We start from the raw sequence: 22,661 nt of genomic DNA, 5'->3' as shown, positions 1-22,661 counted from the left end.
GGCATTAAGCTGACCTAAGTCGCTGTGTAGACAGAGCTAGGTCAACAGAAGAATTCTCCCGTTGACCTAGTTACCACCTCTTGGGGAGGTGGATTACCTACGCCAATGGGCGAATCCCTCCCATCTGCATAGGTTGTGTCTACACTGAAGTACTACAGCGGTGCAGCTGTGCCACAGTAGTGTTTTAAGTGTGGACAGACCTTAAAGACCCCTAGGCCACTGCCTTCTTTAAGATTGGGGCAAAAACTTCCCCTTCCACAGAGCACCCCAAAATGGAATATCCTATCTTTACTAGCCTTACAAATTGAGTGGTCTTAAAGGGACAGGTTAGCTCAGGAGTATATCCTAGACGTTAAGCAGGGTGTGAGCACAGCCACAAAGAATATTAGTTGAGCAAGAGGGAACTTGCATATTATAACGCCAGCTGCTGCCAGCTTGTGCTAAACATCTCACTAAGGAGCTGAATCACAAGATCCAGAAATTCCATCCTCCAGGGATGTCTCGTTGCTTTGTACAGTCTGAGAGTTAAAATCACATTTGTCCTACGGGGTGGGAGTGTCAAAAACAACAGAACCAGGAGTTCTGGGCTCTTTCAATGGAAATCTCCCCATAGCAGGGGTAGACATTTAGGAGTCCAGGGCTGTGGAAAACCAAGCTCTCCTGTTCGCCCCAGAATAGCCATCTCTTGTATCCAAGGAGCCCAGTTTCACATTATATCAATGTCCAAAACCAATTAGGAGATGCCTCTTCTTCTGGCACAGCCCCAATAGGTGCATACAATAAGCAAAGTCCTCTTTGGCTGCATCTATCCAGTCCTGCGTGCATAGCTGTTCATCTCAGTGATGTTTCAATAACACTTTTTTTTTATTCCCTGTTGGATCCTCCAATGTATCTTTGGTAGTACACAGCTGGGCACATCGCGCTGGGCAATTTTTGAGCAGTTTGCTGCAAAACCAATCATTCATGAGTACAAAACCAGTTGAACATGGGTGCCTCCCATTAGGCATCTAAATCCATATCTATACACCTAATAAACTGGCCTGTTTTTTTCTTTTTCTTTTTAGAGGTGCTGAGTCCTTGCTGCTCCCTTGACTTTTGCAGCAGTGTGGGTTCTTGGCACCTCGTAAAAACCTGGCCACTTACTCGGTGTATAAATACAGACTTAGGTGCCTGAATTCAGGCACCTGTGACTGAAACCTTCACTTAAGTGCCAACTGGGGTGACCAGATGTCCTGATTTTATAGGTATCAGAGGGGTAGCCGTGTTAGTCTGAATCTGTAAAAAGCAACAGAGGGTCCTGTGGCACCTTTGAGACTAACAGAAGTATTGGGAGCATAAGCTTTCATGGGTAAGAACCTCACTTCTTCAGATGCAACTGAAGAAGTGAGGTTCTTACCCACGAAAGCTTATGCTCCCAATACTTCTGTTAGTCTCAAAGGTGCCACAGGACCCTCTGTTGATTTTAGAGGGACAGTCCTGATATTTTGGGCTTTTTCTTATATAGGTGCCAATTACCCCCTACCCCTTGTTCTGATTTTTCACACTTGCTATCTGGTCATTCTAGTGCCAACTCTACTTACTGCAGTACAGGATACACATCAGGTGCAGTCATTGCCCAGAGACACTTACGGTCTATTTGATTTATGATTTGTATTGATCTCCAGAACTAGATGTCTTTCACAGTAACAGATCATCAATAAGACAAGAGTTACTATTTATTTTGTTTTCAAAGTGAGCCTGTAACTGTAAATATTAAGAGGATTTAAAGTGAGGAGCTCATGTTCCCATAACACTGCCACAGTCCAGCTAGGATGTTTTCACTCTTGGGTGCAATAGCTTGCAATGGAACACTGTTTTCAGAGTGGTTGGTGCAGTAATCCGCGCTCTGCGGGTACTGCGTGTTTAATTAAACAGCAAAAAAAAAGTTTCCATTTGACATGAGCAAAGAGGTCACAAGAGGCAATGCATTTGCTTAAAGGAAGGACAGGATTAGGTGGGGTCCAGAGGAAAAAATGCTGATTGCAACTTTCCTTCATACTGCAGCATGCTTGGGTATATCAAATTTGATGACCGCTGAGAAGAACGACTGGAAAGAAACAAAAACATGGGTGTGACCTCCGAGAAAAGAAGTAGATGCAGATTTCAACCAGTGTGGGTTTTAAATTGCCATATTGTACTAGTTAATGTAAAATGTTTTCAAAATTGCTACCTATTTTTAAAAGTGAGTCTCTGCTTAAAGAAGAAAAATTCTAGTTTCTGAGCAGCTAATATTATTGGCATCCTTCTAATCCATCTGCTTGAGTTTCTCATCCCTGTGGACTCATCCCAGTCCTTGGGGTGTTTAGCGATATCCATGTAATTACATCCTGCAATCATATGTTGCACCTGCTTTTTATAATGCTGCTCATTCACTGGTCCGGTGGTTGCTGCTTACTGTTGGATGTGGAGGAAAAAACACAATATAAACATCTGATTTTTAAAGAAGTTTATAAAAAATACTGACCACTGAGCCCTGCTACATTTTGCATAAATTCATTTCCCCCCTCCTTGTAACAGTCTCCTCAACATGCTGTGTTTTAAAACTACACAGTTACCCAAGTGTCTGTTCAGCATCATAGGGCAGACTAGGCTAAGGCCATGTATACACTGCAAAATTAAGTTGACCTAACGTACTTTGCCATACAGCCGCCACAGTAATTACATCGCTTGTACATGTCTACACTTTGCTTCTTGTATCGGTGTGCCTGTCCTAACCAGGAACACTTGTATTGATTGTACAGTACTATCAGTGTGGGCATTGTAGGATGGCTCCTGAAAGCCAGTAACAGTTGACATAAGCAATGCAGTGTCTTCACCGACACTGCATCGACCACACTGCATCGACCTCAGTGGAATTAAGTTGGCGTAGCAGGAGAGTTACATCTGTGGCAGCGAAATTTAAGTGTAGACTCTTCCATAGTTAGATAGACACAAGCTGCCTTGCATCAACCTAACTCTGCAGTGTAGACCCAGACCTAAAGCGTGACAAAGAGCAGTGCACGCAGCATCCCAACCTGCAATTCATTTCTTTATCTCGGCAAGCTAACGGGATTTAGTTCCTTCATAGACTCTTTCTACAAAAGCGTTTAATGTCCATTCACAAGTATTTGCCAGCAGACCAAAGAAAGTGGTGCTGTCGCTTGCACTTCAAAAGGCTGCTTTGCAACCATCCAACCGTTCTTAATTCCAGTTAAGACAGACTGATGAAGGAGCTTGAGTTTGGGAGCACAAACCTGGTAATCATTTAATGAACGTAGGCTGTGCTCACCATGGTGTAAAAGAAATTCCATGAGGTAAATAGGCCACTTGAAACTTGACACCATACACACTGGCAGATTGTTGTTTATTTGTATTGCAGTTGCACCTAGGAGCCCCAGTCACAGACCAGGCCCCTATAGTGCTAGGCACTGTACAAAACAGAACAGGACTGTGTTGTTGCCCTGGAGATATGCACATATACTGACTCTTTAATGCGATAACTGGAGCTGCCAGCTTTGATTAGTTTGATTTGCGTGGACATAGCCCAGTTTTTTCCGGCTGGCACTGTGACGGTTTGGGAATAGGTCTGCGTCAAGTTTTGCGTTCCATGTTGTCTTTTGAATGTCACTTTGAGGGTAACCATCATTGTTTATTTAGAGCATCTCTCTTGTAGCAGGGACTAGACACTGACTGGGGAGGCTACATTTGGGAAGCAGTGACAGAGCAATCAAAGGCGATCAACGTTGAGTGGCTCTGCCCTAGTAGAACAATGGGTTTGCTCCTAGCAGGGGCTATTGAATTTGATCCCAAACTATGTATACCCCAAAGCCAACCAGAGTTGGGGATGGGTGGGCAGGGGAGGGGAGCTGGAGCTTGGAAATTCCCCAAATAAATGGGCAAGAAAGGTGATAGACTGTTTTAAAAGGAGGCTGCTTTTCTAAGCAAGAGGCCGTTCTACTGCCAGAGGCGTGAAACATGACCAAGAAGGTTGGAAGAACCTCCTGGCATAAGAAGTCTGGTCAGACCCAGGACTCCTGGGGGTGGTAAAGTCACACCAAGGGGAATGCAGCCAGGAGTTTGTTTTTCTCCAATCTGGCTCTAGTGCTGTTTAGGAGGAAAAGGAAGCAAGAAATTCCGTTGCTAAGCCCGTGTGTGCTTGTTTTACTGCCACGTGGTCCCTGAAAGGTGAAACTAGAAAACTAGAGCACTCCTAGCCAGGTGGACCCTGGGGAACTTGGCTAAGCAACTGGGAAGGCTGTGGCACTTGTTCCAGGGTCCAGGCAGCCGGACTGCAAAGTCCCACTGCCCAAGAAGGGCGTTGGATGTGGGGTCTGCACCTGGGAGTGCGCTTGAGAGACCCAGAATGAGGAACAGTGATCGGTCACTCTCCAGACCCAGGGGCTTAGAAACATGAGCGATTCAAGAGCTGGATCCAATCACAACAGCCTGGTGTCCATCCAAAGGGTTGGCAGGATCGTGTTGTGACATGTACTTGGATGCTATTAAATATCAGCGGATATAAAACGGGGGGGGGGGGGAGATTTTCCAAGGCACCCAACTCCCAGAGATATTCAAGAGCAAATAAGCGCCTAGCTGCCCTTTTTGCCTTTGAAAATCTCCCCTTGAGTATTTGGATGCTCCTCGGTGCTGGCATTCCTGTATTCCCATGTGATAAACTTATTTTTACCAAGCGACTTCACTTTAAAACTTCCTCTGGGTGAATTGGTGATGGCTGAACTTTATTAAGTTTTTTGTAAAAGCCCAGCACTTCCTCCCTTCCTGCCACTTTCACTGATTGATGGGGATTTGTTGGCTTACTGAATACAGAAGATGTTGTATATCAAGCTTTCCATTGTGACATACATGAAACTCAGGAAAGGGTTAAATTACTAGATTAGTGTCCTTCCCTCCCAGTAAGATCTGCTAATGAGTTTATTGGCTAAGATAGTACAAAAGGAGGAGGGATAGCTTAGTGGTTTGAGCATTGGCCTGCTAAACCCAGGGTTGAGTTCAATCCTTGAGGGGGTCATTTAGGTATCTGAGCAAAAATCCGTCTGGGGATTGGTCCTGCTTTGAGTAGGGGGTTGGAGTAGATGACCACCTGAGGTCCCTTCCAACCCTGAGATTCTATGATACTCCATTCCCTACTGCAGAGCCTTGGTGAGTGGAGTTTTACACCAACTAGTCAGGGTTGGAATTTGGATCTCTTACTGCTCGAATAGTTGAATGTTTCTTTCATCGACGATGCCTCATTTTTCCAACATATCCCGGCTCTGCTAAGTCCCGGCTCTTTCCCTGGAATGATGCAGATAATAACAAAAATAATTAAGAATAAAAATGTTCTGAATTCCTTGGTCATGCCCATGTCATCTCTCATCTCAACTTCTACTGTGATCACCGCTGTGACTCCCCACCGCTTCTGTCCCTCTCCCCTCCAGGTTCATAAAAAACATCTCCTGCCACCTCACTCATGTCTTCCCTTTCTTAGGTCCATCCAGTGGCTTATGCTCCTGTCTGCGTCAAGGATAAAGTCCTTCAAACCTTTTTGTAGATTTTAAAGGACCATTGTGATTGTCTAGTCTGGCCTCCTGCATAACACAGCCCATAGGATTTCCCTGTATTAATTCCGGCTTCAAATCAATATTTGTGCTTGAACTAGGCATCTTTTTTTAAGCAAAACATCCTATTTTGATTTTAAAATGTCCCGTGATGGAGAATCCACCACAACTCTTGGTAAATTGTTCCATTGGTTAATTATCCTCACTGTTCAAAAGTGCATCTTATTTGAGTCTGAATTTGTCTAGATTCAATTTCCAGCAATTGTATCTTGTTATACCTTTGTCTGCTAGGTTTAGAGGTCTCTCTTATCTAATTTCTGTTGTCCATGTAGGTTCTTGCACAACCCAACTTCTGCACAAGTCTTTCCATTCCCACCTTCTTCCATTCCCACCTCCTGCTTCCTAGGTTTCTCTCAACTGATTTTTGTTTTGTTTTTTGCTTGCATGGTCCAGATTTTGTGCCTCGTTAGAACAACCTGTGATGGGTGTCTGGCAAGCTCCCTTCCAAAAACACTTCTGAGTAACCACCGGTTCTGTGGCGCATTCCAGCTCGGAGCCCTCTTTCTTGTGGCTGTGCTCTTGTTTGTTTGGCATGGCTTACCCTCCTTGCTCACTCTAGCTCTTACGTTCTCGTTTGCTTCTGAAACTTTCAGTGCTATTATTCCAGACACAGTATTCACACCACACTTTAAAATTTGCCGCTTTCTCTCCCGGAAAGGAAACTACACTAAACACACAGTAGTGCTTCCCAACGCTCTTTGCTACGCAGTTCACCATTTAAAGCAACAAGCTTAAAACCCACCTGGTTTAAAAACTAACTTTGAAAGAAAAACTGAATATTAGCAGCTTGCCCTACTTGTGCTTACGGGAGAGAGACGTCAGAGCAGCCACAGTTGCTTCCAGTGAAATGCCTTGAAACATTAGCAAAGCAAATCGTTACGTTGCTATGTTGTACCTACCAGAAGCAACCTATAAAGCCTTTTGAATTAAATGCCCAATGTGTTTTCAAACTCATCTTCAAATAGTTTGGACGTGGAAATGGGTTTCCTCATCTAAAGGTTAATAGTTTAACTGTATGGGATAAATATTTGAAAGTAGCATATCGGTTTCCAGTAAAAACACTCTGGATAGAGACTTCCTTTTAGTAGCAGACTGTGTTCTGTTATTTTACGTGCCTTAGTTGTAATGGAAATGGAATATTTAAAATGGCAAATCTTTCTGCGGGAGTGTGCCAAGAGTGGAGTGGCGAGGCTGGTGGAGGACAGGGCTGAAGTGCAATGGAAGGAGGTAGGGGTGTGTGTGTGAGAGAGAAGAATCCAGCCTCTACTATGCCAGACTAGCCTGTGTTCTCCTTCTATCACTGAGACGGGGACTAGATTCACCCGATTTAAGAATGAGAGCACAAATGGCAAATGCGCTACAAAGTCAATTGTCGACTGGACTCTCCCGGTGTCGAATGATTCAGTGCATGCTTGTTAATTGGAGCTACACAGGAATTTGAGGTTGCACACTGCAACTATGCGCTGTTTTGGCTCTGCGGCAGAGTTGCAAGTGAACCTTGTAAATTGAGAGTTGAACTGTTGGCTTCAAAAACTTGAAATAGAATTCCTCTTCCTACCCCCAGTTTCAAAGAGATTGTGGGTTTGAAGGACAATCCGTGGCTGCTTCATTTTGAGTGTCCATGACGCTTTCCTGGGATACAAATCCTCTGTGGGAGTGCATAAAATCCCAAAAGCCAGAAGTGGCCTTACACACACAGTACAGCCTATTTTTCATGGATCTAAACTACTGTGAAGAATCAGGCCTTCGCTTTTCTATTTCTGTTATTGCTGACCATAACACTCATTAGTCACTGATTCTGGGGAATTTCACGTTCATTTGTTGCCACATGTTATTGACTTAAACATGCCTCTTTCAAGTACAATGTAGGATGTCATGGCGTAGGTGTTTCTGAGTAACGCAGTGCTGTGTTCTACAGTTAAACGCTGGAAGTTGACTACAGTGAAACGTACCGTGTTAAGGATAAATAAATGTTTACAACTTGCAAATGTATCAAAAAATCTATAGTCTACTCACCTACCGTGTGTTCTACTCTCACCACCACGACCACCTTCTTTTCCTCTGGCCGTTTTGTCAGACTGATCCTCCTTTGTTTTTGTCAAAATGCCTAAACTCAAAACACATTTTTTCAAGTTGGCTCAAAATGAAAAGTTTCAACCGAACTTGACATTTTTCGATTACTGAAAACTTTTGGAAAAGTTTTTTTTGGTTTGGTTCAACCCCCTGAAACAAAACTTTTTTTTTCTTCAAATTTTCAGAATTGCTCGGGAACCCAAAACATCCATTCTTCACCCAGTTCTATCTTTGCCTTAATCTCTATTTCCACTTAGGTCAATAAATCTTGACTTCTGCACAAGTTGTTTACAATGTGGTAAATATTATTGAGTCTAACTTTAAAATATAAAGCAATGGCAGTCTACAAAGCATACCTCATGGGAGTTGTAACTTTAAAAACAGTCTCCCATGCTGAGCTATTGGTTAGACTTGTGCAACCATTTTCATAACATTTATTATATCCGTGTGTAGAGGCCCCATCTGAGATCAATGCCCCATTGTGCTGGGCACTACACACACACACACACATAGTAAGAGGCTGTCACTTTTTCCAAAGAGCTTTACAGTCTAAATAAACAAAACAGACAAAGGATGAGAGAGAGGAAGTATTAACTCTATTTTACAGATGAGGTGCTGAGCCATTGAGATTGTGACATGACGCAGGTTATAGAGGGAAGCCTGTTGCGGAGTCAAATATTGAGCCTTGATTTCTCAAGTCCCAGTCCTTTCCTTAGCCATAACATCATCACCGATTTCAGTGGATGCTGGATCATGCCCTAATGCAGGGCTTGTCGATTGTGTGTGGTTGAAAAAAGATGGGAGGTGGGTGTTTTTTTTTTCCCTGTTGTGCTTGGATTTGTATTCCTTTCTCTTTCCCTTATCAACTTATTTTGCTTAATAGAGTTTTTTTTAACTATAATGATTGCTGTAGTAATCGGGGCTTCTAGAAATCCAAAACTTTATTGTAAATCTTCTTGCACGTACTAGCAAAGTCAGTTTGCGCATGGATTTGAACACATGATCAATAAATGTAAGACTTAAAGCTCCTCAATGGGTGTGTAATTGGAAAATGTTCCAGGATACCTGTTCTGAGCTGAACTAATGTCCTTGGGAAGTGAAATCAAATATGTGCAATAGATTTTTAGATAAACTTGTATCCAGCTCACTTTTGACTATTTCCCCCCCTTCTACCCACTAGAAGTGCACTGTATCAGAGGGGTAGCCGTGTTAGTCTGAATCTGTAAAAAAACAGAGGGTCCTGTGGCACCTTTAAGACTAACAGAAGTATTGGGAGCATAAGCTTTCGTGGGGAAGAACCTCACTTCTTCAGATGCAAGTAATGGAATTTCCATTACTTGCATCTGAAGAAGTGAGGTTCTTCCCCACGAAAGCTTATGCTCCCAATACTTCTGTTAGTCTTAAAGGTGCCACAGGGACCCTCTGTTGCTTTTTTTAGAAGTGTACTGTAAGAAGTGAATAGCATTGTGATGCACAATAGCTTCTACCAAAGGTGGTGTGCAATGGGAAAGCATCAGTTTTTAAAACTTAGTTTCCTTTTTACTGTAATAAAAAAAGCCAGGGTACATGCCTCTGTACAGGGTGACTTGTAATATGAACTGGTGTGCTTTGTGCATGCATGGCCATAGTTTTTGGGTTTTGTTTTACAAGACGTAGACTTACTTCCCTATATCCTTGATTATACTGAATGGAATGTGTGCCTGGATTATACCAGCTGGAGTGCTGCATGTAGGGCTGCCAGCCCTCCAGGTTTGTCCTGGAGTCTCTAGGAATTAAAGGTTAATCTTTAATTAAAGATGGTCATGTGATGAAAGCTCCAGGAATACGTCCAACCAAAATTGGCAACCCTAGCTGCATGGCTTGTAAATTCTTTGAGGCGGGGACCATTATTTTTGTTCTGTGTTTGCACTGTGCTCAGGACAGTGGGGCCCTGATCCCTGAATGGACCCCTGGAGGCTGCCACCTTACCAAAACACAAATAATTTTATTAATAAAAATTAAAATTCAGCTAGACAAACTCTTGTACGCTAAAAAAGCCGCAGAGCTTGTGTCTCAGATCCTGAGGTTGATGCACGCACTGGTCTGTTCCTGGGGCCATTTGTAATGTGGATGGTCAAAATGTCTAACTACAGCACCAAAACATCCATCACACAACAAGATTTTAGGCTGTGTCAGATTCTCTGATGAAAATGCACATCCCTAGGATCGGTGTTCACTTTGGAAAAACACCTTTCTGCTCTGCCTGGACACTGATTTATTTAATTTCCTGATAAAAGCCTTGACATACGTCTAGCTGCCAGAGACCATGATGCTGTGAGAATGTTCTGGTCTCCTGATGACTGGCATGTTTCTTAATGAGACTTGAAAGTAAAAATAGATGGTTTCTCCATAAGCAAAAAATGTGGCCAACCTAATGGCTGTCTTAGCACAACGGGAACTCTAGGGCAGTGGAGCGTCTCTTCATGAATTTATTAATGATAAAAATACAGCTTATATTTCCAGTTCTTGCCAATGGAGTTGGGCATGAGGGAGGACTCTTTTTTTTTTTCTGTGGCACGCTGAACTCAGGTACGAGTTTCAGGATGATACCGTGTTCTTTTTCAAGTCACAACCATGGTCTGCCTTGAGCTCCATAGGTCTTCCAGTTGCAAAGCAGCGTAGACAGAGAGGTGAGATACAGGAGACTTCTGCAGCAAATCTGGTAGATTATTGAAGTGCGTTCTCTCATCCCTTGTACAGCCATACTCATATGACCTCTGGGCACTGGAATGAACTCTGGAGTTTTGGGTTCAATTCCTGCCCCTACCACAGCCTTTCTGTGTGACCTTGGGCAAGTCACTTACCTTTGCTGTGCATCAGTTCCCCATCTGTAAAATGGGGATACCACCAGTTCCTTTCTCCAGCAATTTGCTGGTCCTGTGTGTTAAGACTGTAAGGTCTTTGGGATTGATGCTGGCTCTTGCTATGTGTTTTTACTGCACCTAACACAGTGGGGCAGCAATCTTGGTTGGGCCTTCTAGGTACTGCTGTCATACAAATACTAAGAATGTGGATGATTGGAGTAGTCTGCTTCCATGAGGATACGCAGAGTAGAAGTGATTATTCAAGTTGGCTGGGAAGGTCCTAGCTACCCATTCTGCATCATGCTTGTCTTAGACATATTACTTCATATGGAGCTTTAACTCTCCGTTCTGTACAGTTCCTTTCAGCCTGCTGTAATGTATAGGAAGTTTGGGTCCAACTCTTGCTTAGATGGGTGTACTTGGTAAAATGCATGTCTTTCTAAATGTAATAAAGGTGTTTTCCAGAAGGAACTGTGCAAAGAGATTTACATCCTACTTGCTCCTGGAATCCAGCTGTGATGCCAAAGTCAGACAGAGGTCATGAATAATAAAGATAATTATCATTATTGATCCTGACAAATCAATAGTCTTTGGGAGGGAAGGAGGCTGTGGCAGTCATTATACTATGTTGTAGCTCTCCATAGACTTACATTACCTACCTGCTTTTTATTTATTTTATTTATTTGTGATTAAAATTCTGTGTGTTTTGTGTTTTGTTTCCCCCCCCCCCCCCCCCCCCAGGATGAACTTGACCTCACAGACAAACACCGAGAAGCCATGTTTGCACTTCCGGCAGAAAAGAAATGGCAGATCTACTGCAGTAAGAAAAAAGTAAGAGACTTTGGTTCTGTGTGTGAGAGAGAAATGGATGTGGGTTTGTCTTCTATATTCCTTATTTTCTGGAAAAGTTCTCTAAAATTTATTAGAAAGCAGTAACCTTTCTATAGGGCTTGTTGAATCATCCCGTAGGGTTGAATAAGAATGCATCTGTTCTATGGAGTACTAGAGAATGTCTCAGGAAAAAAATATAGAAAGCATCTTCCTGCCTGCTAAATTCTTTAATATTTTAGAGTAACTTCTACAAAACTCTGATCTATTTCTGTAGGACTCTAATGGTTTTTTATCCCTTTTAAGTTCTAGAAGACTTCAGTGTAAAGGATGTTTGACCCCCTGCCCTTCCCCCAATTAAATATAGATCTCACTCCCCCTCCCCTCCCCCAATGAGAATTGTAGAATATCAGGGTTGGAAGGGACTTTAGAAGGTCATCTAGTCCAACCCCCTGCTCAAAGCAGGCCCAATTCCCAGACAGATTTTTGCCCCGATCCCTAAGTGATCCCCTCAAGGATTGAACTCACAACCCTGGGTTTAGCAGGCCAATGCTCAAACCACTGAGCTATCCCTCCCCCAAGGGAGGATCAGATTGTTTCCTCCCTTCCCCAGAATACATCCCTCCAAGGTCTTGAAACTGTCACAAACATCTTTCTAGCCAGGCAGGAGTGGGGCGGAAACTTTACAGTATTGAAGTCTCTTGCTCTTGGCTAGAAGAGTTTCTGCTGAATTATGCACACAACAGTTGTACTCTGCCCCACCCCCCTTTGCACTGCTGTTGTGATCTGCAGCTCCACCAGCCATCAGAGGGTGGTCCCAAGAATCCAGTCCTGATTTTTCAACGATATCTGTTGAAATAGCTTTCCGTTTTCATTCTCTGAAATATAGGAATTCCAGACTGGATCAGACCTGAGGTTCATCTAGTCTAGTATCCGGTCTCTGGCAGTGGCCATCACCGGATGCTTTGGAGGGCAGTGTAGGAACCCCCCAGTAGGCTAATGTGGTTAATATGCCCCTGAGGCTAGGTCTCTTTCAGGTTTCTTGTTAGCGACTGGCTTAAGCCCCAAAGTCTGAGGTTTAATATTCCTTTCAAAGTTTTGCTGTCATTGGCTATTCATATGGCTATCAAAAATAATTAGTCTCTTTTTAGAATCTTGTTCTTGGACCCAATGACTTCCAGTGTCAGTGAGTTCCACAGTCTAATTACACATTGTGTGAAAGTGTTTTTTCCATCAGTTTTGAATTTGCCACCTTTTAATTTAATTGAATGTCCCCTTGGTCTTGTGTTACGAGACAGAGAACGATCTCCCTTTCTCCAAAAAATGTTGAAGTAAACACTGACTGCATTATGGAAGACCTGGAAAAATCCGCTGTACAGTAGGTGGGTGGGAAGTTTTTATAGGGCATAAAGGGTGAGATGGTAAGGTATAGTCCAAACAAGACTGAATATAAATTGTATACTTGACTGCTTTCAATATGAAGTTTGTCATCTTCCAGGTGATTGATGGCCCCCACATATCTTACACTGAAATCTTCTAGAACTAAAAAGGGATAAAGCCAATAGGGTTCTACAGAATTAAAATAAAGTGACTCTGATAAAAGACCAAGACTGTCATTAAATCACCAATTCATTAATAAAGAAATTGGCTGAAACAGTGTTAATTGGCCTGTGGGCACAATAGAATCCAGATACGATACAGCACTGGCTGCATTTTCCACGTCTGATGGAGTGAAATCTTGATGCCCTCCTAATGGGCACACAAATGCAAAGTTCAAATTTACACACTAGTGGCATGAGCACATCTGCTAGTGCTATTAAATTTCCTGTTAGAAAATGAAGTATAAGTGAGATACAGCTATATTTCTAATGTAGCTGCTCCAGGTAACCAGCATTGCAGGGTAAGGGCAGTCAAAGAGTTGTTTTGTTTTCAATAATAATGCTATTGTGTCTTCTAACAACTGAACAACTTATAAAACTGAGAAGGGAGGAGGCTGGCTTTGAAGTGATGTTACAAAATATAGCGCCATCACTTAAATAGCTCTTCTATTGACCTGATCACTCCTCACCACAGTTGCCATTAATCGTGGCATTGGGAGGGGAAGGGAAAAGACAACTTCATGCCCTTGAAATGATGCCACTAAAACTATTAACATCGACTAAGGCATTTTAGAAAAACTTTCCCCCTTTTCTTCCCAACTGCCATCTTCTCGTCCTACTCGTGTTCGTTAGCCTAATGTTCTGGTGGCCCATGATTTATTCAGTACATTAACTCATTCCTCACACTGGTTAGGTCAGAGGAGGGCAAACTACGGCCCGCGGGCCACATCCAGCCCGCAAGACCATCCTGCCCGGCCCTTGAGCTCCCGGCCGGGGAGGTTCACCCCCAACCCCTCCCCTGCTGTCCCCTTTCCCCCGTAGCTATGCCGCCGCGTGGGCAGCGCTCTGGGCGGTGGGGCTGCGAGCTCCTGCGGGGCTGCGAGCTCCTGCAGGGCAGTGCGGCAGCATGTCTGGCTCTGGCCGGGCAGCGTGGCGGCCAAACATGCTGCTCTGAGCAGCATGGTAAGGGGGCTGGGACCGGGGTGTTGGATAAGGGGAGAAGGGTCTGGGGGGACAAGGAGCAGGGGGTGGTTGGATGGGCGGAGGTTCTGGGAGGGGGGGCGGGGTTATGGTCAGGGGATGGGGAACGGAGGGTTGGATAAGCATGGGGGGCCTGTTAGGGTGTGGGGGTGTGGATAGGGGTTGGGGCAGTCAGGAGACAAGGAGTGGGAGGGGGTTGGATGGGTCGGTGGTTCTGAGGGGGCAGTCAGGGAGTGGGACCTGGGAGGGGTCGGATGGAGGGGGCAGGCTGTTTGGGGAGGCACAGCCTTCCCTACCTGGCCCTCCATACAGTTTTGCAACCCCAATGTGGCCCTCAGGCCAGAAAACTTGCCCACCCCCTGGGTTAGATGGTGAATCTCTCTTCTTCTCTCCGACCCCTCCTCCCCAGTTATCCTCTTGTACTTTGTACTGACAGGGCTTTAAAGTGCTAGCTCAGTAATGGGTGCGGCAAGTCAAATCTAGGGATGGGTTCACCCTGGGGAGTTTTGGATTTACAACAGAGCTCACTAACCTTTTCCTCTCTCCCCCCACGGACCCTCCCCTCCCTGTAATTTTAAACTGAGGAGAGCTGCCAGAGTTCAGATGTGCTGAGAGAGAGACGGGTCTGATCAGATATAAGATAGTGGTCTACTTGTAGCTCATACCGTGTGTCTGGTGTTTCTAAGGCACCTAGGATTTAAACCATCTGGGCAGGAATTCTGCTACACCCCTTTGTTGTGGGTGGTCTCCTCTAAGTAGAGTACAGTCTTAGACATTTTTGAGCCCATGATGCTAGTAGGTTCAAAATGAGTGTCCATGCGTTCCTAATAACCCCTTTTTGTTAGGGAGACAAGTTCTTCTTCTACTTGTTACATAAGACTCCCCTCCAGTGGTGGCTTCCAGGGCTCAGCGATGCACCCAAACATGTTTTTGTTTTTGTTTTTTTTCCCACTTTTGGACAATGCTTTATAGAGAAGGCCCCTGAAAGGATTAAATCTTGTGAGGTGGCGAGCTCGTGTCTAGCCATGGAGTTCTAGAATGCCAGGGGTCATGGAATTTGACAATTGGACTCCTCACCTGTGCCAGCAGTAGTGTGGTGGATCCATGGCATACCAGTAATTTTTCAACCTTGCTGTAAAAGTTGGCCCTGAAATACCAGAGATTTCTGGGGTCCGCTCATAAATTGCATCCTCTCTCTTTTTAAAGGCATAACACTGATATTGTATACGATTCAATGGCACCGACCCTTTCCTTCGTGATGTTAGGCCAACAGAAGGCTTATACTGCCCCTGTAGGATTGTTTGAAGCCTCTAGTGAATAATATTGAAATCTATCATACAATAGGACTAAAATGTCTCTGGTTTAAATTTGAGAGGAGAAGAGAAGTTAACAAATGAATAGGGATAGTTCTTAACCAGCAAGACAACAAGAAGAAAATGCTGGTTCATCACTGCCTCCAGGTTTGATGGTGTCATACACTAGCACATCTGGATAAGTACAGGAGCAATTAAGTCTTAAATCAAGCACAGCCCTATAATTATATGGTGTATGGAGCCTACGTCTTATCTCATCTGTTGGAGTTTGGTTTTCCTGGGACTAACGTCCTCTCTTCTTTCCCTGGTCCAGCACATGCACGCTTTACAAATTGTGTGTAACAGTTTGACTTCACAAGGATTTTTAAAGTAACTGATCACAGAAATATATTGGGTCTTAAAAATGTTATCCTGTAGAGCAGTCAGATTCCAGCAATCCTGGGTTAGGTTCAGGTACCCTGCTCTCCTCCCTAATCTGGTGGTTCTTAGCCACTCCCAGTCTGAACATGTGACAACCCTGACTGTCTGGGTTAGCCACAGAGTATGTGAGGAATCTTCTTTCCGAGTAAATAGTAGATGTAGTAGATCTGAGGGAGGGAATAAATGCTGTGGTTTTTCCCATCCCTCTATCACTAAAATGACTGAAATTGTACGTACAAATGCTTTAATGGGTAGGTATAGATTCTAGAACGGTGGTCCCCCACCAGTCGATCGTGGAGCCTCGGCCAGTCGATCGCGATCTCCCGGCCGCTAAAAGTCTGGCAGTGCAGCGGGGATCAGACAGGGAACCGGCCAATGGGAGCTGCAGGGGCGGTGCTTGCAGGCACAGGCAGCGCACAGAGACCGGCTGCCCCCCTCCGCCCCAGAGGCCACACACAGAGATGTGGCAGCAGCCGGCCGCTTCCAGGAGCGGTGTGGGGCCATGGCAGGCAGCCTGCCTGACTGGGAGCTGCCTGTGGTAAGCGTCTCCCGGCCAGAGCCTACACTTCACACCCCCTCCTGCACCCCAGCCCAGAGCTCCCTCCCACACCCTAATCCCCTCCACAGCCCCCTCCTGCACTCCAACCCCCTGCACCAGCTCGGAGCACCCTCCTGCACCAAACTCCGTCCCAGAACCCACACTTCTCATCCTCTCCTGCACCCCAACACTCTGCCCCAGTCTGGAGCCCCCTCCGGCACCCAAACTCCCTCCCAGGGCTTGCACCCCTCACTCCTGCACCCCAACCCCCCTGCCCCAGGTTCAGCCAACGCACACCCCACCTTTGAGAATGTTGCATTCATTTGAGTCAATCCCTGAAGGATTTTGGATCTATAAACCAGAAATGACACTAATAAAAAGTAAAACTCATGAAATGTCCAGTGGATTCTATGAGATTAGGTGCAGTGTGACCATATGAGGCCTGCACCCAAACTCCCTCCTAGAGCTTGCTCCCCTCACTCCTGCACCTCAACCCCCTGCCCCAGGCTCAGCCTGGAGCCCCCTCCCACACTCCGAACCCCCCTGCCCCAGGCTCAGCCCGGAACCCCCTTCCACACTCCGAACCCCTCGGCCCTAGCCCTGAGCCTGCATCACCTCCCAACCCCAAACCCCTGCCCCAGCCTGGTGAAAGTGAGTGAGGGTGGGGGACAGCGAGAGACGGAGAGAGGGGGGAATAGGGTGAGCGGGGTGGGGCCTTGGGGAAGGGGCGGGGTCTCAGGGAAGGGGCGAGGTAGATCCTAAATGCATCTTAAGTTCAAAAAGTGATCGAGTGTGTAAAAAGGTTGGAGACCACTGTTCTAGAAGGAAGAAATTGCACATGTTTTAAAATAATTCAGTAGGGACCGTTTTATATCTGGGATGTCTTAGGCGTTGAGATTTCATGGTGAGGATTGCAGGTAAACAATCTAAACAGAATTGTTGATTCTGATCAGCCGCTTTGTTAGAAATCTCGCTTGTGTATTTTAAAAAAATAAATGCAAACCATCTACGTGCTAGTCTCGAATATCTGGCTCCTCAGCAAAAAGTTGAAAGGTCTCTTTGATATTCTCTAGATAGAAACACATTCTGTTTTTCAGCAGGGGAAGGGATACTCCATGGATTAGGACTGGGGCTTACCTAGGTCGCCTTAAATTGCTAAGCGCAATCAGAGTGGCCAAGGTAGTCACATGACTTTAAAAACTCAGAATATGTTGAATTTTATGATTTAATAGCAAGTCGTTGTCCGCGGCAACTAAAATGTAATTTAACACTGTCTCTTGCACCTGTCTTTGGTGCTGGCTACTGTCAGAGACCAGATACTGGACTAGATGGTCTTTGGGGCTGACCTAGTATGGCAATTCCTAAGTATGGGCTCCCCATTTCTAGGGTCCCCCATCTTCCTTTTATTCGGTGCGGCTTCTCTGCTCTGACTTGAAGTAGGGTTAGATGTTCACAGTTGCAGATCAGGACCAAAACAGGGCTCACTAGCAATCAGCCCTCCTCAGAGAGAGCAGTGAGGCAGTGCACGTCTCAAAGTAGCAGTCTGTGAATAGACAGTGCATCATCAGTGACCTCCTCCCCTTTGGGGTTTACTTCCAAATCACCTGTCTTTTCAGGGTCCAAAACCCAGAAGTCCATGCTCGAGCCGTGGTCACATATATTCTCAGATTAGAGATAATTCTCATGGATTTACTGTGGCGTAACCTCCTGTCCTTGGACACTGTAATTTAAACATGCTGTCTGAGTCCTAAAGCTTCTGCAAATGAATGAAGTTGCATCACCCTGCAATAACTGGGCCGTACTTTAAGCCCTAACTCCACTCCACCTTCTAAGGGTATGTGTACACTGCAGCAGGACCTGTAATTCCCGGTTTGGATAGATGTTCCCACACTAGCTCTGATTAAGCTAGCATTCTAAAAATAGCAGTGTACCTGTGGTGGCCTGGGTGGCGCCTTTATACAACCCCAGGTGAGACCTTTGTTATCTATTCAGGTGGCTAGCCTGTGCCAGCACCTGGGCCACTGCAGCTACTCTGCTATTGTTAGCACAGTAGCGCAATCAAAGCTTGCACAGATGCATCTACCCAAGCCAGAAATCGCACCTCCCGCTGCAACGTAGCAGTATCATCAGTTGTAGCTGGAATCTGTTTTGGCCTGAAAGGCACTGGCCTATGGAGGACTCTACTATGCCATGGGACCCTGGATGTGGAGGTATTGGTTTGCACTAGAGTCACAAAGGCATGTGATACCCCCTTCAAAGCCACGTGTGCACAAAACAATGAAGCACCAACAGATGTGCCAAGACTTTTGTCAGCTACCACAGCATTAAAAAAAAAAAAAAAAAGTCTGGAGCATTTCAGAGCCCTGAGAACGCTGGCTTCTGTGACAGGAATGTGACACCCATTCCCAGCTTCTGGCAAACAGAGGCTCAGGACACTCAGACATTCACGAAACCCTTAACTTTTATATTTGAAGGGTGGGGAGGGGAGAGTGAGCAGATGTAGACTGGCATTGGTGGCCTAATTTTCCGAGGGGTTGTCTTCAACCTACAGACTTCGGCTTCAGATCAGTCGCTGTGTAGCGTGTACGTGACTGGCTCATCTGAATGACATGATGTGAGACTGCAGTGCGCCCTCACTGGAAAGCGGAGGTGTAACCCTTGGGGTGGGAGCAAGGCTTTGCATGATCTTATCGGTACCCATACAACCTTGCCGCATGACAGTCCCAGTGCAGCAGATGCTCCTCCTGACTTGCAGCAGCTGTAGCCACCATCTTGGATTCACAGGGTTTTCTGGCTCTCTCACAACTGGCTGCTTTGATTCTTAAACTGATGGTGCTGAAAGTATCACAAGATGGCAGCCAATGAGAAACAAAGCAACCTGACTTAGAGGGATTTGAATTGATTATTTAATGAGAGCCATGTAGGGGAGGGAAAAAAAGAAAAAGCCATGTTATGTACAATAGCAAGTCTGTGGGCAGTGACCCAAAAAGGGAGTGGAGCATGCATTAAATAGAATAGTCGTGCAGCACTCGGATCAGGAAAGGGATTTAAGGATTATTGTAGAAAGATCCTTTGAAGTTGTCAGTCCAGTGTATGGCTACAATAAAGAAGGGAAAAGAGGATACGGAGGTGCATCAACAGAAGGATAAAATACAAATTTAAAAGGAATATTATTGGACAAAGACTTGTTTTATAGCTAATCTAAACCACTTTCTTCTCTGATGTTCCCTTACTCCTAGAAGGGACATTGTTAGAAAGTGTGGGGAGGGAGGGGAGCGAGTCCAGCCTTTAAGTTTTTTGGCAAAACGTCATGGCTCATTTCAGCTGAAGTACAAACTTCAGACTGTTGAAGAGCTCCCAAGTCAGATGGGGAAATGCAGGGTTCATGCAAAACCTGATCTCTCGCACACAACCATGTGGAATGGGCTGCTAGCTAGAATCTGCTGTAACAAATACAGTAGCGTTATGCTTTTTAAAGCTAGCTCTCTGGTCACATACAACATTTGTAAAAGCAGAGTGGGGGTTGGGAAGGAATGAAACATAAACTGAAGAGACGGTACAACTCAGAGCAGTATTAGTAATGTGATTTTTAAAAGTGCAAAGACATCTTAGTGCAATTAATATCAGGTGCAAATAAGTGAAATATTGAACAGTGTGCAATTTAAGCCTACATTTGAAATCTAAAATCTCAAGTCCGGATTCTGCTGTAGTATAAACTGGAAACAACTAAGTGCAAAGAAGATTTTGAAGAAGAATGGGGTAAATAGGAAAGTGATGATTCTCAAATGATCCCCCCCCCCCCACCCCCAGCCAAATGGCCTTTTTTCCTGTCTAAGTGCCTTTCACCTGTATCTCTGGGGATCTTCATATTCTGGTTAACAATTGTGTTCATATCTTTATCCGGTGGCTCATTTAGGTAGTTTGGCGAGATATCTGTATCTCCTTCACTTGAAAACCATTTTCACTGTGATACTGGAGACTGACAAAGATGATATTAAAAAAAAATCACTTGGAATTTTGCCCTGTTTAGTCATCTGGGTTGAATGAAAAACATTTCACGGCCTGTTTGCATCCTGAGTATGCCTACAATTGTTGTTGTTACAACAGGTTGAAATATTATGCCAGATGCATCATTCTGCTGATGATATTTTAACTTTTCTCACTGCTAGTTACAGAAAATGGCTGTTTACATGGCTGGGGGTGTTTTTCAATAGGAAATGTTTGTAGTTCTTATCTTTAAAGGTAATTCCCTTTTTAGTTCCAATCACAACACACTCTTTTGTTTAAGAGAGGTTTTCCCAGTCTCCAGCCAAAAACTGCATCTGTTAGCAATCTTTTGGATTTTAAACTGAAGCTTTTTAAACAATGAACCTTCTGACCATGAAGGCATCTGGTCATGCTGTATTTGCTTATTGTTAGCATAATTTTTAAACCTTGGGAAAAGCAAGGCGTGTGTGTGGTGGGGGGAGTTAGCATTAGAGAAAATAGTCTGGTGTATAATGCAATGTGCCGATCTGGATGCTGGGGTTATCAGATCAAGGAGCAATCCTATTAAATTTCAGCACTTCTCGGCAACACTTGTGCTAGCAGTATCATTTTAAAAGCATTTGGCATTGTAGTGGAGAACATCATTAGTTGCATGTTGATTAAATTTACACCTTCTGAAACTAAGTGGCTGGGGTGAAGCTAAATATTTAGAGGGCCAATGTGGGCAAAATTCTCTGCTAGTGCAAACCTGGCACAGTTCCACTAGCTTCAGTGGAGCAATGCCCATTTTAAATGATTAGAGAATTTGGTCCTGTCAGTTTAAAAATCATACCCGCTGCTGTCTGAACACTTTTTCAAACATATTTTTGTTACAAATCTGAGTTGGCAACGCTGAAAGATGATGAAGGAAAGGGGGGGAATGTATCTCAATTTTAGTTTGCTTTGTGAATTTGTCAGCATTGGGTATGTAGTCAGTTTCGCGCTCTGCTCGCTTGTTTTGTTTGGGTCTTTAAAAAACAACAAGGGAGAGGGAAATTATTTGGCAAAAAAAGAATGTGATTGCAAAGCCAGAAGATATTTGCAGAGGCAGGTGATGTACCGGAAGCTACTTTTAATTCATTTTCTAAAATATTGGCTGTTTTTTCTTAAACTTCAAGAAGATCTTTCAAAAATTCTGTGGCTGGATTGCTACATAGCGCTCTCATAGCATCGTGAAGGGATCCATATAAGTATACAGATATCTGACTGTATGTCGAGGGATGCCACTGTCACAATTGCAGGGCTAGCTGCATCTCTGTCCCCTTCCTGAGCAGAGACCCACTGTCTCGGATCTGTGGACCTCATTATTTCAACCAAGGAAATTTTCAGGTAAGGCACGGATACATTTTCCCATTCTGGTCTCTCTCCCCGTGCATCTCCTCAGGCCTTTAGCTCTTCTGCGGTGGACTTTTGTAATTCCCCCACTCCTGGATCAGGCCCGGGTCTGCTGTACCAGCCGTTCTTATCCTGCAAGTCTGACTGAGTTTGTGCATGCACAGTTCTTTCCTTTGGGAATCTGTGGCCAGTGGTGTATACTGACCAGACAGTCTTTTTAAAACAAAGCATTGTTTGTTTTAGAAGTAGGAACAAATCACTTAGAGAAGAAAAGGTGTGTGGTTTTGTTTTTTAAAGTAACACAGGCTGCATACACGCCTGTCTTATCTAAAGGCTTACCATCCTCTGATGGCAACGTGCGCAGGCCTGACTGCCCCAGACACCTGCATCTCCGTCTGGTTCCCCCTTTCTCTGATGAGTCCCTTTTTAAACCCTGCTATTGTACTTTTGTTCTTCTTGTTCCTGGGCTTTGAACCCTTCCTGATCTAAGCCAGTTTGGCAGGTTGGCTGGAAAGGGAGGTGAAATCATCCAAGTTAGTAGTTCCGGCATTGTCCTGTAACATCTCTCAAGTATTTGCTCAGAGGTGGCTATTTTGAGCCATTCTTTTCCTTCCTGCCTGTTTCTTCAGACAGCAGTGTATTGAGTTAGCCCAATGAATTCATACAGTAAATATCCCAATAAACAGGGCAATATACGGTGTTCATAAATTATTACAGATCAGCTCCAAATCCACCACAACACAGGCTGTCTGCGCTGTACTTGTCAGGCAAAGGGTATTACGGGCAGACACAGCAGTTAGTTCATCTTAGCCCAGCTGCTTCTCCTCCCTTCTCCAGGCCTTGCTTTTGTTCATTTTGGAGATGCTAATTTAGCACTTGCCAGAAACGAAGCCTCTTGGATTCACTGCTAGATGGAAGTGCTGTGGCCAAAGGGCAACCAAACGCTCTTCAGTCGTGTTGGGATCGGGGTGTCTGAAGGGAGTTGTCTGAAGCTTTGATCTGAGGACGAGGGTGGTAGTTACAAAACGTAAGGGAACTTCAGGGTAGTCTTTATTATGCTGTTGGTGTAG

General features: G+C 44.7%; 1 protein-coding gene across 2 annotated transcripts in view; it reads left to right on the top strand.

The window, feature by feature from the left end:
• The window catches only part of DAAM1 (dishevelled associated activator of morphogenesis 1), a 178,859-nt gene that overhangs the window by 77,217 nt on the left and 78,981 nt on the right, over window positions 1-22,661 (top strand). For both annotated transcript variants that reach the window (XM_008168243.4, XM_008168239.4), the window contains exon 3: window positions 11,294-11,383. In XM_008168243.4, the coding sequence (XP_008166465.2) occupies window positions 11,294-11,383 (90 nt within the window). The remainder of the gene's footprint in view (window positions 1-11,293; window positions 11,384-22,661) is intronic.

This window comes from Chrysemys picta, chromosome 4 (assembly GCF_011386835.1).
Source record: "Chrysemys picta bellii isolate R12L10 chromosome 4, ASM1138683v2, whole genome shotgun sequence".
Lineage (NCBI taxonomy): Eukaryota > Metazoa > Chordata > Testudines > Emydidae > Chrysemys > Chrysemys picta.
Note: the sequence above shows the minus strand (reverse complement) of the source record. Positions and strands in the feature narration are given on the sequence as shown.